The sequence below is a fragment of the Oncorhynchus masou genome, unplaced genomic scaffold (assembly GCF_036934945.1).
Source record: "Oncorhynchus masou masou isolate Uvic2021 unplaced genomic scaffold, UVic_Omas_1.1 unplaced_scaffold_3179, whole genome shotgun sequence".
Classification (NCBI taxonomy): domain Eukaryota; kingdom Metazoa; phylum Chordata; class Actinopteri; order Salmoniformes; family Salmonidae; genus Oncorhynchus; species Oncorhynchus masou.
Window position 1 is genome coordinate 1 of NW_027009595.1, and position 13,562 is coordinate 13,562.

The window sequence follows — 13,562 nt, forward strand, 5'->3', positions numbered from 1 at the left end:
GGTTGTGTATAGGAGTAGTATTACCATGCGACAGTGATGGTGGGTTGTGTTTAGGAGTAATATTAACATGAGACACAGTGATGGTGGGTTGTGTTTAGGAGTAGTATTAACATGACACACAGTGATGGTGGGTTGTGTTTAGGAGTAGTATTAACATGACACACAGTGATGGTGGGTTGTGTTTAGGAGTAGTATTAACATGAAACACAGTGATGGTGGGTTGTGTTTTGGAGTAGTATCAAATCAAATAACATTTTATTTGTCACATGCACTGAAACAGGTGTAGTTGACCTTACGATGAAATGCTTACTTTAAAGCCCTTAACCAACAATGTAGTTTTAAGAAAATACCCCCCAAAGCAAGAGATAAGAATAACACATAATCGAACCCACAAATGCTGATGCTCCAGATACTCAACTTGTCACGTTCTGACCTTAGTTCCCTTTTTATGTCTTTGTGTTAGGTTGGTCAGGGTGTGAGTTGGGCTGGGTAGTCTATGTTATTTTTTCTATGTTATATTTCTATGTGTTTGGCCTAGTATGGTTATCAATCAGAGGCAGCTGTCAATTGTTGTCTCTGATTGAGAACCATAGTTAGGTAGCCTGTTTTCCCACTTTTGTTTGTGGGTGGTTATTTTCTGTTTAGTGTGTGTTGCACCTGATGGAGCTGTTTCGGTTGTTCTCTTTTTGTTACTTTGTATTTAGTGTTCAGTTTATTAAAATGATGAACACTTACCACGCTGCACCTTGGTCCTCACCTTCTTCATCCCACGACAGCCGTTGCAGACATTTTGACCATTATAGAAATGTAGGGCCCATTTTAATACAGTAACTTCCCTTTTCTGATGTGCTGGTCTGGTCCTCATGCATGTTAATATCTTAGAGGAAGAAAGGACAGTTCTGCATCAGCTACTTGTGTCCTGACGACATAAATATGTATCAACCACAGAACTGACACTTACTAGCAGTTCCCACACACTACCAGTAAGTTAACTCACTGTACAAGACCTCTCCCCTTCACTTCACTCTGTAAGTACTCTTGAAAATATCTTGAAATATATTTTCTGGTTATTTGTTTTTAGTCATTAGTCATATACTTGAAGGGTAATGTATCATTTTACTTGTTATGTTTTGAGCTCTGTTTTGGTTGTTACATCAGGGCCAGTATTCATAAAGTGTCCCAGTGTAGGAGTGTTGATCTACATAGGGATGAGATGATTAACCAGGGTAAAAAAGACATACAAACATTGTAACACAGCATTGTGTGTGTCTGTCTGTGTGTGTGTGTGTGTGTGTGGGGGGGGGGGGGATTTGTACATTGCTAGACATGACCAACTTGTTGACCTGATGGCAAGTAGTCTCACCAGCAGCACACATGCATAAATGTTATTGTGTAAGGGCAAGCTGGTTTAATGTTGATTATGATGTGTTTACCTGTGTGCCAAATACGCCAGATATTGTTGTTGGGGGGGTGCTCATTTTGGAAGTGGGCTGCTCATTTGATGAATACATGGAGCAGGCCCTTACAGAGAAGCTGCTTAAATATTAGCCCCTCGTGGAGCTTGGACAGGTGGAAGTGCAATCTGATGGAGCTGATATTTGGCAGTCTGAGCCACTGCAGTTTGTGGCCTCCAGATTGAGGACCTGACAAAAGCTAGGTCAAATCAACTGGCTCAGTACTGCTCAGTTTCAGCAGCCGCGGGCAGTCTAGCTGTTTGGAGAAGGAGGTGCCTTCTGTACCCTTGAGTACCATGAATACAGGGACTTTTGAAATGTTTGGATGCTTTCAAATCAAGTATTTAAAATGTGTATGACACAGTGGATTTTATTTAACTAGGCAAGTCAGTTAGGAACAAATTCTTATTTTCAATGATAGCCTAGGAACAGTGGATTAACTGCCTGTTCAGGGGCAGAACGACAGCTTTGTACCTTGTCAGCTCCGGGATATGAACTTGCAACCTTTCGGTAACTAGTCCAACTCTCTAACCACTAGGCTACCCTGCCACCCCAGAGTAGGTTTGACCTCTATACTGTGTAGGATGTGTGTTTTAACTTTTCTACATCCATAACAACCAGCTCTTTAGACTTTGATACAGACTCAATGGGCCTTACGGGCCTTCACTACAGATGCTCTGTGTGTGTGTGTGTGTGTGTGTCACTTGCTGTTTATTCTCACAGAGGATAGGAGCTATCATTGAACCTGGTGGTCAGTCTCTAGGCTGCTGTACAGCTTGACGGACCGCAGTACCCCATTTACAGTTTATACTTTACAGTTTATACAATGTATCAGGTGGAGTTATTCACCAGCTATAGAGTGAGTTGTTGTTTATGTTTTTAAGACTACAGGGTGGGAGATGCAACAATGTCCTTGAGAACAGCTGGAAGTGTGTTGGTGGTCTTTTTCTGGTCTGTGATAGGTATGGTCTCATTCATAGCTTGACATGTTTTTCAAACTACAGGCATCAGTGTGTTCCAATTAATTGGCTTAATTCTGATACCATTGTGTTATGTGACTGTGTTTCAGTGGTACTGGGTCAGGATGGCTGGAGTGTGACTTACACCACTCAGAGTATCTGTACCTTGAAGGGGTCAACAGTGGATCTGTTCTGCTCTTACACACATCCCAGTGATTATACAGTCACAACAACCTACTGGTTCACTAAGTATAATGCTGTTGGGCCTGTTAATCTGAAGGATGACCCAGACTACAAAGGACGTGTGACGTACCGTGAGGATGAAGAGAATGGTCACACCCTGACAATCACAGACCTGAGAGAGAGTGACTCAGCTACGTACATGTTCAGATTTACAGATCAGACAGGGAAATGGAGGTATACTGGCAAACCTGGAGCCGCTCTGTCTGTCACAGGTACAGTTACAGGGTAGCCTAGTGGTTAGAGCGTTGGACGAGTAACCGAGAGGTTGCAAGTTTGAATCCCTGAGCTGACAAGGTACAAATCTGTCGTTCTGCCCCTGAACAGGCAGTTAACCCACTGTTCCTAGGCCGTCATTGAAAATAAGAATTTGTTCTTAACTGACTTGCCTAGTAAAATAAATGGGTACAGTTACATTCAATATAGTTAAACTGTTGAATTCCATTTAGTTCAGGAAAATTGTCTTGGTTTGTGTTTATGTCTGTATAACAGGATATCTTCCTTATTAGTATTAGAGTGATAAATCAGTAAAGGGATTTACAGTGATATTGTTTTTCTTCAGGTTTTCAGGTGAAGGTGACTGGTAAGACACTGACCTGTATCACCACCTGTACTCTGACTGACAACCCCACCTACATCTGGTACAAGAACGGACACAAAGTAAAGGAGGACACTTCCAGCCTGGACTCAGACTCCTTTAGTGATGCAGACAGTTACTCCTGTGCTGTAAAAGGCCATGAGGGTCTCCACTCTCCTGCAGTGTGTAAGTGTGGACTTTTACATACAACATTTGTTTCAGGTCGTCAGACGATCATTATTGAATTTGCTGTGAATGTGACGTCCACTTCTGCTTTAGTTCTGTATGCTTTGCCACGCAGTGTTGAATGGGCTTCAAGATATATAATCAAATTCATGAAAATGCAGTCAATGGATGGATTTAATTCTGCCAGATACCTTTCATTATGTTTTTGTGCTTGTACGCCATTGCACTCCTTTTTTAAACAATGAAAAAAAACTACAAAGCTGAGGGACTAGTCACATCCTTGTTACTTTCACAGCATATGATTTTAACTGGTAAAAACTAGTGTTCCTACTTCATCAACAGTGTGGACTTCTTTGAGTTAATTCTTTCGAGATGGGATCACCTCGTTAGTTACACATGTGCTCGCCTGTCCATCTGGTTAGTGGGAAGGTATTTCACCTTTGCTGGCCCAGGTGATATTTAAATGATGAAGTTTAAGAAATGTGGAGAGTCAACACCTTTACTTGATTCTCCCTTAATGATTTCTGAAAAAACAATTCTTTATCTTCCCTGCTTTTGTTTTTCTCCACTTTTTGGTTTGCTTCCTGTCTTCACGTTTGGTGTAGGTTTTTACTTTTTTCTTATCTTAAAATATTGTGGGTGCTCGTGTCTCTGGTTCCAGTTGTTGTTGCTAGTCGACTTTCAATGGACACCCCCATGAGTGTCTTTCACAACCTTTCCTAGAAACTGGTCTCATTTTGGTCTTTTTTAGTGACTCTTTGGTATTTCCCCCTTCTGTTTGACTGACTTTGGGTTTTCTTGCAGGTGAACATAAGTGTATTGGTAATATAAAGGGATTATATTGTCTTGTCTTTCAGGTCAGAAGTGTTGGAGTGTGACTTACACCCATCAGAGTATCTGTGTCTTGAAGGGGTCAACAGTGGACATATCCTGCTCTTACACATATCCCAGTTATCATGAGATCAAACAAGCTTTCTGGTTTACTAAATGGTCTGGTATGGAGGCTGAAGATCTGAGCTCAGTGCCAGGGTATGAGGGTCATATAGAGTACCTTGGGGATAAGGAGAGTGACTGTACCCTGAGAATCACACACCTGAGATTGAGTGACTCTGCTGGGTTCAGGTTCAGATTCATAACATCTGGAGACAAGTTTTATGGCTCACCTGTCTCCCTGACTGTCACAGGTAATCTGTCACTCATCTCACATCTGTTAGTGTAATGACCTTATTAAGGGCAGTCATACAGACACAGTAGTGGTATGTGATGGAAAAATACCGAATGTAGTAATTCACATAAGAGGACATACTGAACCAAAATGCAACATGTAATGTGCTTGAGACATGAGCTGAAATAAAAGATCCCAGAAATGTTCCAAATGATTCAAAATGATGTGCACAAATTGGTTTACATCCCGGTTTGTGAGAATTTCTCCTTTCCCAAGATAACCCATCCACTTGACAGGTGTGACATCAAATCAAATGTTATTTGTCACATACACATGGTTAGCAGATGTTAATGCGAGTGTAGCGAAATGATTGTGATTCCAGTTCCGACAATGCAGTAATAACCAACAAGTAATCTAACTAACAATTTGAAAACTAATTTCTTATACACAGTGTAAGGGGATAAAGAATATGTACATAAAGATATGAATGAGTGATGGTGCAGAGCAGCATAGGCAAGATACAGTAGATGGTATCGAGTACAGTATATACATATGAGATGAGTATGTAAACAAAGTGGCATAGTTAAAGTGGCTAGTGATACATGTATTACATAAGGATGCAGTAGATGATAGAGTACAGTATATACGTATACATATGAGATGATTAATGTAGGGTATGTAAACATTATATTAGGTAGCATTGTTTAAAGTGGCTAGTGATATATTTTACATCCTTTCCCATCAATTCCCATTATTGAAGTGGCTGGAGTTGAGTCAGTGTGTTGGCAGCAGCCACTCAATGTTAGTGGTTGCTGTTTAACAGTCTGATGGCCTTGAGATAGAAGCTGTTTTTCAGTCTCTCGGTCCCAGCTTTGATGCACCTGTACTGACCTCGCCTTCTGGATGATAGCAGGGTGAACAGGCAGTGGCTCGGCTGGGTGTTGTCCTTGATGATCTTTATGGCCTTCCTGTAACATCGGGTGGTGTAGGTGTCCTGGAGGGCAGGTAGTTTGCCCCCGTTGTGCAGACCTCACTACCCTCTGGAGAGCCTTACGGTTGAGGGAGGAGCAGTTGCCGTACCAGGCGGTGATACAGCCCGCCAGGATGCTCTCGATTGTGCATCTGTAGAAGTTTGTGAGTGCTTTTGGTGACAAGCCGAATTTCTTCAGCCTCCTGAGGTTGAAGAGGCGCTGCTCCTTCTTCACGATGCTGTCTGTGTGAGTGGACCAATTCAGTTTGTCTGTGATGTGTATGCCGAGGAACTTAAAACTTACTACCCTCTCCACTACTGTTCCATCGATGTGGATAGGGGGGTGTTCCCTCTGCTGTTTCCTGAAGTCCACAATCATCGCCTTAGTTTTGTTGACGTTGAGTGTGAGGTTATTGTCCTGACACCACACTCCGAGGGCCCTCACCTCCTCCCTGTAGGCCGTCTCGTCGTTGTTGTTAATCAAGCCTACCACTGTTGTGTCTTCCGCAAACTTGATGATTGAGTTGGAGGCGTGCGTTGCTGCGCAGTCGTGGGCAAACAGGGAGTACAGGAGAGGGCTCAGAACGCACCCTTGTGGGGCCCCAGTGTTAAGGATCAGCGGGGTGGAGATGTTGTTGCCTACCCTCACCACCTGGGGGCGGCCCGTCAGGAAGTCCAGTACCCAGTTGCACAGGGCGGGGTCGAGACCCAGGGTCTCGAGCTTGATGACGAGCTTGGAGGGTACTAGGGTGTTAAATGCCGAGCTGTAGTCGATGAACAGCATTCTCACATAGGTATTCCTCTTGTCCAGATGAGTTGGGGCAGTGTGCAGTGTGGTTGAGATTGCGTCGTCTGTGGACCTATTTGGGCGGTAAGCAAATTGGAGTGGGTCTAGGGTGTCAGGTAGGGTGGAGGTGATATGGTCCTTGACTAGTCTCTCAAAGCACTTCATGATGACGGAAGTGAGTGCTACGGGGCGGTAGTCGTTGAGCTCAGTTACCTTAGCTTTCTTGGGAACAGGAACAATGGTGGCCCTCTTGAAGCATGTGGGAACAGCAGACTGGTATAGGGATTGATTGAATATGTCCGTAAACACACCAGCCAGCTGGTCTGCGCATGCTCTGAGGGCGCGGCTGGGGATGCCGTCTGGGCCTGCAGCCTTGCGAGGGTTAACACGTTTAAATGTTTTACTCACCTGATTAAACTGCATTATTATGACACAGGTGCAACTTGTGCTGGGGACAATAAAAGGCCACCATAAATTGTGCAGTTTTGTCACACAAGACAATGCCACAGATGTCTCAAGTTTTGGGAGTGTGCAATTGACATGCTGACTGCAGGCATGTCAACCAGAACTGTTATCAGAGAAATTAATGTTCATTTCTCTACCATAAGCCGCCTCCAATGTCGTTTTAGAGAATTTGGCAGTGCGTCCAACTGGCCTCACAACCGCAGACCACGTGTATGGCCACAATCAACAGCCTGATCAACTCTCTGTGAAGGAGATGTGTCACGCTGCATGAGACAAATATGCTTTTTGTTCATATGGAACATTTCTGGGATTTATTATTTCAGCTCATGAAACATGAAACCAACACTTTACATGTTGTATTTATATTTTTTTTCAGTGTAGTTGAAACAGAGATCCGAGAGAGAGAATGACTGTCATTATTGTCTCTAAAATAGTTTATTCAGATCCGAGAGGGCAGTATGACACAGAGTTACTGTCTGTCATAGGTAATAAATACTGTGTTAAAATACTAGACCAAGATTCGATACAAATGTGCATTATCAATCTACAGACTAACGTAATTTGAATTCAACATATCTTGAGTTGTGTTCATTCAGTATAAGGGTCAGGATGATGGTCTGTACAGACTGTAATAGGACTGGCTTGCATCATTTATTCAGAAGAGAACTCAGTAAATTCAAACAGTATTTGGTGTGTTGTATTTCTCTCCAGATCTTCAGGTAAAGATGACAACTTCACTGTTTTCAAGATGGGTGACCCTGAACTGTGGCACGTGTACTCTGACTGACAACCCCACCTACATCTGGTACAAGAACGGAAACAAAGTAAAGGAGGACACCTCCAGACAGTACTCAGACTACATTAGTGATGCAGACAGTTATTCCTGTGCTGTAAAAGGCCATGAGGATCTCCACTCTCCTGCAGTGTGTGAGTGTAGATTCCACTACAGTATTCCTCCTCATTAGGCTACATTCATTCATGTTGGGGAATTACACATCTGAAACACTCATCACACAGAAAGATCTGAGAAAAGAATACAGAAAACACTATATTGTCATGTTATTGTTTAAGGTGTCCGTGGTCAGAAGTGTTGGAGTGTGACTTACCCCCATCAGGGAGTCTGTGCCTTGAAGGGGTCATCAGTGGATATATCCTCCACGTATGACAGTGGTTATGATACGATCACATCAACACTCTGGTTTAGTCCCAAACAGAGTGACAGGTGGAGGGATGAGTTGATCCCTGAGGACCTAACCACAGACCCAGGGTATGCAGGTCGTGTGGAGTATGTTGGAGAGAAGGAGAGAGGTCGCTCCACCCTGAGAATCACAGATCTGAGAGAGGAGGACTCTGCTGAGTACAAGTTCATATTCAACACACAGACATCAAGATGGGGACACAGCTTCCCTGGAACAACTCTGACTGTCACAGGTAACACTGCACTCACAACCTACAGGTGAATGTGACTCCTGCCTGGTGATGCAACATGTTGGTAACTTTCCCCAAATTCCAGAAATCCTGGTTGGAGGATTAATTTGTTCGGATTCTGGGAATATTCTGGAAAACATGGGGATTTGGGGAGAGTTACCAGAAGTGTTTAACCCTGTTCCTGCCACAGTGACCATGCAGCTGTGGGTGTTGTCTTTTTTTAACATTGATACAATAGGAACCTTCTGTGTAGGAAAGTCTTTGTTTATTGTAATCAGGTGATTCAGGGTTTTAATGATGTTTTTTACTCCAGGTCTTCAGGTGCGGATTAAGGATCCAACCAACATCATAGAGGGAAAGGGGCTTTGTCTGTTCTGTGAGTCCATATGCTTTCTGCAGGACAACCCCTCTTACATCTGGTACAAGAACGGACAACGTCTGTTCAGACACGAGACTAAGTACCTGATCCTAGACCCAGTCAGCAGTGAGGATGCAGGCAGATACTCCTGTGCTGTTAATGGCCAGGAGGATCTCCCCTCTGCTGAAGAGACTCTCACTGTCAGATGTGAGTATGTGGGATATAATTCTAGAACTACATGCTGATTATACAAAACATTAAGAACACCTGCTTTTTCCATGACATAGACCAGATTTACACAACTGGTGGTCTGCAGGCCAAACTTGGCTTGCGGGTGGTTTTATTTGGCCCCCACAAGCAAGGTAAGAGTACACATTCTTGCATTATACTATGTGTATTCTTACCTTTTATGTCCTAATCTTTACCAGATGGCCAAAGCAACACCTCAGTGTCAGTGAGTCCCTCTGGTGAAATAGTGGAGGGCAGTTCAGTGACTCTGACCTGCAGCAGTGATGCAAACCCACCTGTGGACAAATACACTTGGTACAAGATAACATACAAGAAAATGTCAATGAGACATTCTGGACAGAGCTACACCATCCATAATATCAGCTCTGAGGACAGAGGAGAATATTACTGTGAGGCTGAGAATGAAGTTGGAGCCAAAATATCAAAGCTTGTTCCTGTAAATGTGTTGTGTAAGTATTGCATATAATCTCCAATTTCAACTCTATTTTACTTGAATTATGATTTTACAGATATATATTCTGATCTCAAAAGGAAAGTATTGTGACACATTTTTCCATCAGATAAACCAAGGAACACCTCAGTGTCAGTCAGTCCCTCTGGTGAAATAGTGGAGGGCAGTTCAGTGACTCTGACCTGCAGCAGTGATGCCAACCCACCTGTGGACAAATACACCTGGTACAAGAAGAACGTAACCTCACCAAAAGCATCAGGACAGAGTTACAGCATCACTAACATCATCTCTGAGGACAGAGGAGAATATTACTGTGAGGCTGAGAATAAATATGGACGTCTCAACTCCACTTCTGTGCATGTAGATGTTCATTGTAAGTTCGCCTGTCCTTCTCTTTTGATCTGAGATTCACACATTTTAAATTTGATTTCACTCATACAATCATAAGTCCAAGTGTCATGATGTTCCTCATGTACAACACTGTTTTAAGACACTGTATTGGTTCATACTGTCCACCAGATGGCCCAAGGAACACCTCAGTGTCAGTCAGTCCCTCTGGTGAAATAGTGGAGGGCAGTTCAGTGACTCTGACCTGCAGCAGTGACGCCAACCCTCCTGTGGACAAATACACCTGGTACAAGAAGAACGTGATCTCACCAAAAGCATCAGGACAGAGATACACCATCCATAATATCAGCTCTGAGGACAGAGAGGGATACTACTGTGAGGCTCTGAACATTATAGGGAGAGAGACTGTCCCTGTCCATATTAATGTTACATGTAAGTATCTCACATTCTGTCTATTTCTGGTGCTCTGTCATTTTACAGATTACATTCTGACATCATGCATTTATAAACCCAAGATCCTGCAGCTGTGTTTTACTGGGTTCCTGTGGTGGGGGTGGGGGCTGTCCTGACTGCTGGAGCTCTTCTTGTCACCATCTTCTGCTATATGAAGAGGTGAGTCTCTCATTGAGATGTACTGTATTAGTAACATATCAACTTCCACTAGAGGTCAGTAGAGAGCAGAACTCACTCTGTTCCTCATTACAGGAGATCCACAGGAGGAAGTGATGCCACAGCAGACACACTGGTAATAATGTCAACAACCAAAGTTATTTCAATACCAATACAGCAGAAACAGACAGGAAGCAAATACATTTATGTATGTGTGTTTTTATACAGTATTGTGTTTGTCTCTCTCTCGACAGAGTGTCCATCCTGATCCTAACAGTGAGACGTACACAGCTCTGAACATGAAGACCAGGTCACCAGAGTACGACACCCTGGCGGTAAGTATTTTATAATGCCGTTTGTGTGTCTGTGTCTGTAAAAATGTTAGAGGGAGTGGTTTGTAAAGTGCTCATTCAATGTGTCTTTCAGAATGTGAGGGACTTCGCAGTGACACAGCCCCTCAAATAGGCACTTAGCCCACCGATTATGACAACTGAAGAGAACCACCACAGAACCTGGACTGAAGAGAACCACCACAGAACCTGGACTGAAGAGAACCACCACAGAACCTGGACTGAAGAGAACCACCACAGAACCTGGACTGAAGAGCTACAGCATCAAACCAAAGCTCGGCCTCATAATGCTATTCTCTTACTATCATTTTGCTTTCTAATCTATTAGGTTTTCCAGACAATGACCTTTAACTTTTGAGTGAATGCTGGAATTTAGATTGTTCTCCTGATGATCAATACAATATGTGTATAGATGATCAATACAGTATGTATATAGATGATAAATGGAATAGATTATGCTTCTGCTCTTTTTCTATAAGATTTTGCCATTTCCAGATTTTATTACATTTCACGTCGAAATATGTTGAACTATTCATTAGCTCTGCTCCTTCAGGGTAGCAGTAAACTATACCACTCCCCCAGCAGGTGAGCAGACCTGGTCATCCTAAATAGACTGCCAAATAAGGTAGGCGTATATCACGCCTTGACCTTAGTTATCTTTGTTTTCTTTATTATTTTGGTTAGGTCAGGGTGTGACAAGGGTGGTTTAGTTTTTGTATGTCTTGGGGTTTTTCTAGTCTCGGAGTTTATATGTCTATCGTTGCCTAGATTGGTTCTCAATCAGAGGCAGCTGTTTATTGTTGATTGGGGACCATATTTAGGTAGCCATAATCCTTGGGTATTTTGTGAGTTGTAATTCTATGTTTAGTTGCCTGTTCTGCACTAGCCATATAGCTTTACGGTTTGTTTTGTTCAGTGTTCTTTTCTTTCATTAAAGAGTTATGTACGCTTACAACGCTGTGCCTTGGTCTCCTGTTTATGACGACAGTGTAAATGACACTAGCCTCTAATTGGTGCAATCTTAGCTGATGCGTCAGCTGAGACGGGCACTCAGGTTTTTTTATGAACTGGCTCCGCTTAGTTTCAGAAAACACCACAGAGAAATATGTTTAACCATTTACAGTGTATTCAGACCTCTGGACTTTTTCCAAATTTTGTTGCATTGGAGACTCATTCTAAAATGGATGAAAAATTGATGAAATAATCTAGACACAATACCCCATATTCACGAAGCAAAATGTTTTCTCATTTATAAAAACAAATACAGAAATACCTTATTTACATTCCCTAATCACACGACATATATATTCCCTCTGTTCCCCCCCATGTCTTTGTGTGGAATTATTTTGTTACGTTTTTTGTGTGATGCGCCCGGCTGGTTTTTCCCGGGTAACTTGTTTAAGTCAAAGTGTTTTTAATTGTTAAACATTCGCATCATTGTGACTGTCGCGCTTTTCACTTTTGCCATTTGGCTGGAGGTTTTTTGAAGCAGTTGCGTCCGTCTGTTACTTCTGCCAATTAAAGTGTGTGTCTGAACTCTCTGCTCTCCTGCACCTGACTTCTATACCAGTAGAGCACAACCTGACAACAGGTGGACTCCAAGTTCAATTAACATCTCAAGGACGATCAATGGAAACAGGAGAGCAAAGGGCCTGAACACTTATGTAAACCAGGTGTGCGTGGAAACAAGACAAAACACATGGAACAATGAAAAATGGAGCTGTGATGGCTAGAAGACCAGTGATGTCGAACGCCGCCGCCAGGACAGGGAGAGGAGCCGACTTCGGTGGATGTTGTGACACCTGTGGTGAATTGAATTGATTGGACATGATTTGGAAAGACACACATCTGTCTATATATGATCACACAGTTGACAGTGTATGTCAGAGCAAAATCCAAGTCACGAGTCGAAGGAATTATCCATAGAGCTCAGAGAAAGATTGTGTTGAGGCACAGATCTGGGGAATGGTACCAAAACATTTCTGCAGCATTGAAGGTCCCGAAGAACACAGTGGTATCCATCATTCTTAAATGGAAGAAGTTTGGAACCATCAAGTCTCTTCCTAGAGTTGGCCGCCCGGCCAAACTGAGCAATCGGGGGAGTATCTCAGGGAGGTGACCAAGAACCTGATGGTCACTGACAGAGCTCCAGAGTTCCTCTGTGGAGATGGGAGAACCTTCCAGAAGGACAACCATCTCTGCAGCACTCCACCAATCAGGCCTTTATGGTTGAGTGTCCAGACAGAAGCCACTCCTCAGTAAAAGGCACATGACAGCCCTCTTGGAGTTTGCCAAAAGGCACCTAAAGGTCTCTCAGACCATGATAAAAAAAGATTCTCTGGTCTGATTAAACCAAGATTGAACTCTTTGGCCTTGAATGCCAAGCGTCACGTCTGGAGGAAACCTGGCACCATCCTACGGTGAAGCATGGTGGTGGCAGCATCATGCTGTGGGATGTTTTTCAGCCGCGAGGACTGGGGGTTTAGGAAGGATCGAGGCAAAGATAAACGGAGCAAAGTACACAGAGATCCTTGATGAAAACCTGCTCCGGGAGAGCTCAGGACATCAGACTGGGGCGAAGGTTCACCTTCCAACAGGTCAAAGACTGTCAGCCCACAGCCAAGACAACACAGGAGTGGCTTCAAGACAAGTCTCATCGAGTGGCCCAGCCCCGGGTTATATGGCCCTACGCACGGTGTCCCAGGTGTGCCAGCAGTGTCAGACCCAAGATGACGGTCTGCCAAAGTTCTCTCAACAAAGTAATGAATAAGAACCTCAATACTCCGCGTTTTTTAATACATTTGCACATGCCGGGATACTGGAAGGGAGTCCCATCCAGCATTCAGGACAGGTTGTGCAGGCCCGAGAGGCATCCCCAAACATTGCTTCGAGACATGGTGAGTGTGGCTAAGTCAGGTAGGAGACCTAAGCCCTCCACGGTCCGGTCCATCCGGTGTCCCCTGCGC

General features: G+C 43.5%; 2 protein-coding genes across 2 annotated transcripts; both read left to right on the forward strand.

The window, feature by feature from the left end:
- The first annotated feature begins 2,349 nt into the window (after positions 1–2,349).
- LOC135534237 (uncharacterized) lies at positions 2,350–4,139 on the forward strand. Its single transcript, XM_064961320.1, has 4 exons — positions 2,350–2,416; positions 2,524–2,868; positions 3,216–3,416; positions 4,078–4,139. Exons 1-4 carry the CDS (start codon positions 2,362–2,364, stop codon positions 4,137–4,139), a joined length of 663 nt encoding a protein of 220 aa, XP_064817392.1. The 5' UTR covers positions 2,350–2,361.
- A 140-nt stretch (positions 4,140–4,279) lies between these two features.
- LOC135534238 (B-cell receptor CD22-like) lies at positions 4,280–11,551 on the forward strand. Its single transcript, XM_064961322.1, has 11 exons — positions 4,280–4,600; positions 7,515–7,730; positions 7,875–8,234; positions 8,545–8,796; positions 9,018–9,287; positions 9,399–9,662; positions 9,809–10,069; positions 10,153–10,249; positions 10,343–10,382; positions 10,501–10,581; positions 10,673–11,551. The coding sequence occupies exons 1-11, from the start codon at positions 4,414–4,416 to the stop codon at positions 10,709–10,711; spliced, it is 2,067 nt and encodes a 688-aa protein (XP_064817394.1). The 5' UTR covers positions 4,280–4,413; the 3' UTR covers positions 10,712–11,551.
- Positions 11,552–13,562: the final 2,011 nt, after the last annotated feature.

Coding starts and splice junctions, on each gene's coding strand:
- LOC135534238 (XM_064961322.1), top strand. CDS start 4,414: ATGGAGGCTGAAGATCTGAGCTCAGTGCCAGGGTATGAGGGTCATATA. Junction 7,731..7,874: donor TCTCCACTCTCCTGCAGTGT/GTGAGTGTAGAT, acceptor TTATTGTTTAAG/GTGTCCGTGGTCAGAAGTGT. Junction 8,797..9,017: donor AGAGACTCTCACTGTCAGAT/GTGAGTATGTGG, acceptor AATCTTTACCAG/ATGGCCAAAGCAACACCTCA.
- LOC135534237 (XM_064961320.1), top strand. CDS start 2,362: ATGTCCTTGAGAACAGCTGGAAGTGTGTTGGTGGTCTTTTTCTGGTCT. Junction 2,869..3,215: donor AGCCGCTCTGTCTGTCACAG/GTACAGTTACAG, acceptor GTTTTTCTTCAG/GTTTTCAGGTGAAGGTGACT. Junction 3,417..4,077: donor TCTCCACTCTCCTGCAGTGT/GTAAGTGTGGAC, acceptor CTCTGGTTCCAG/TTGTTGTTGCTAGTCGACTT.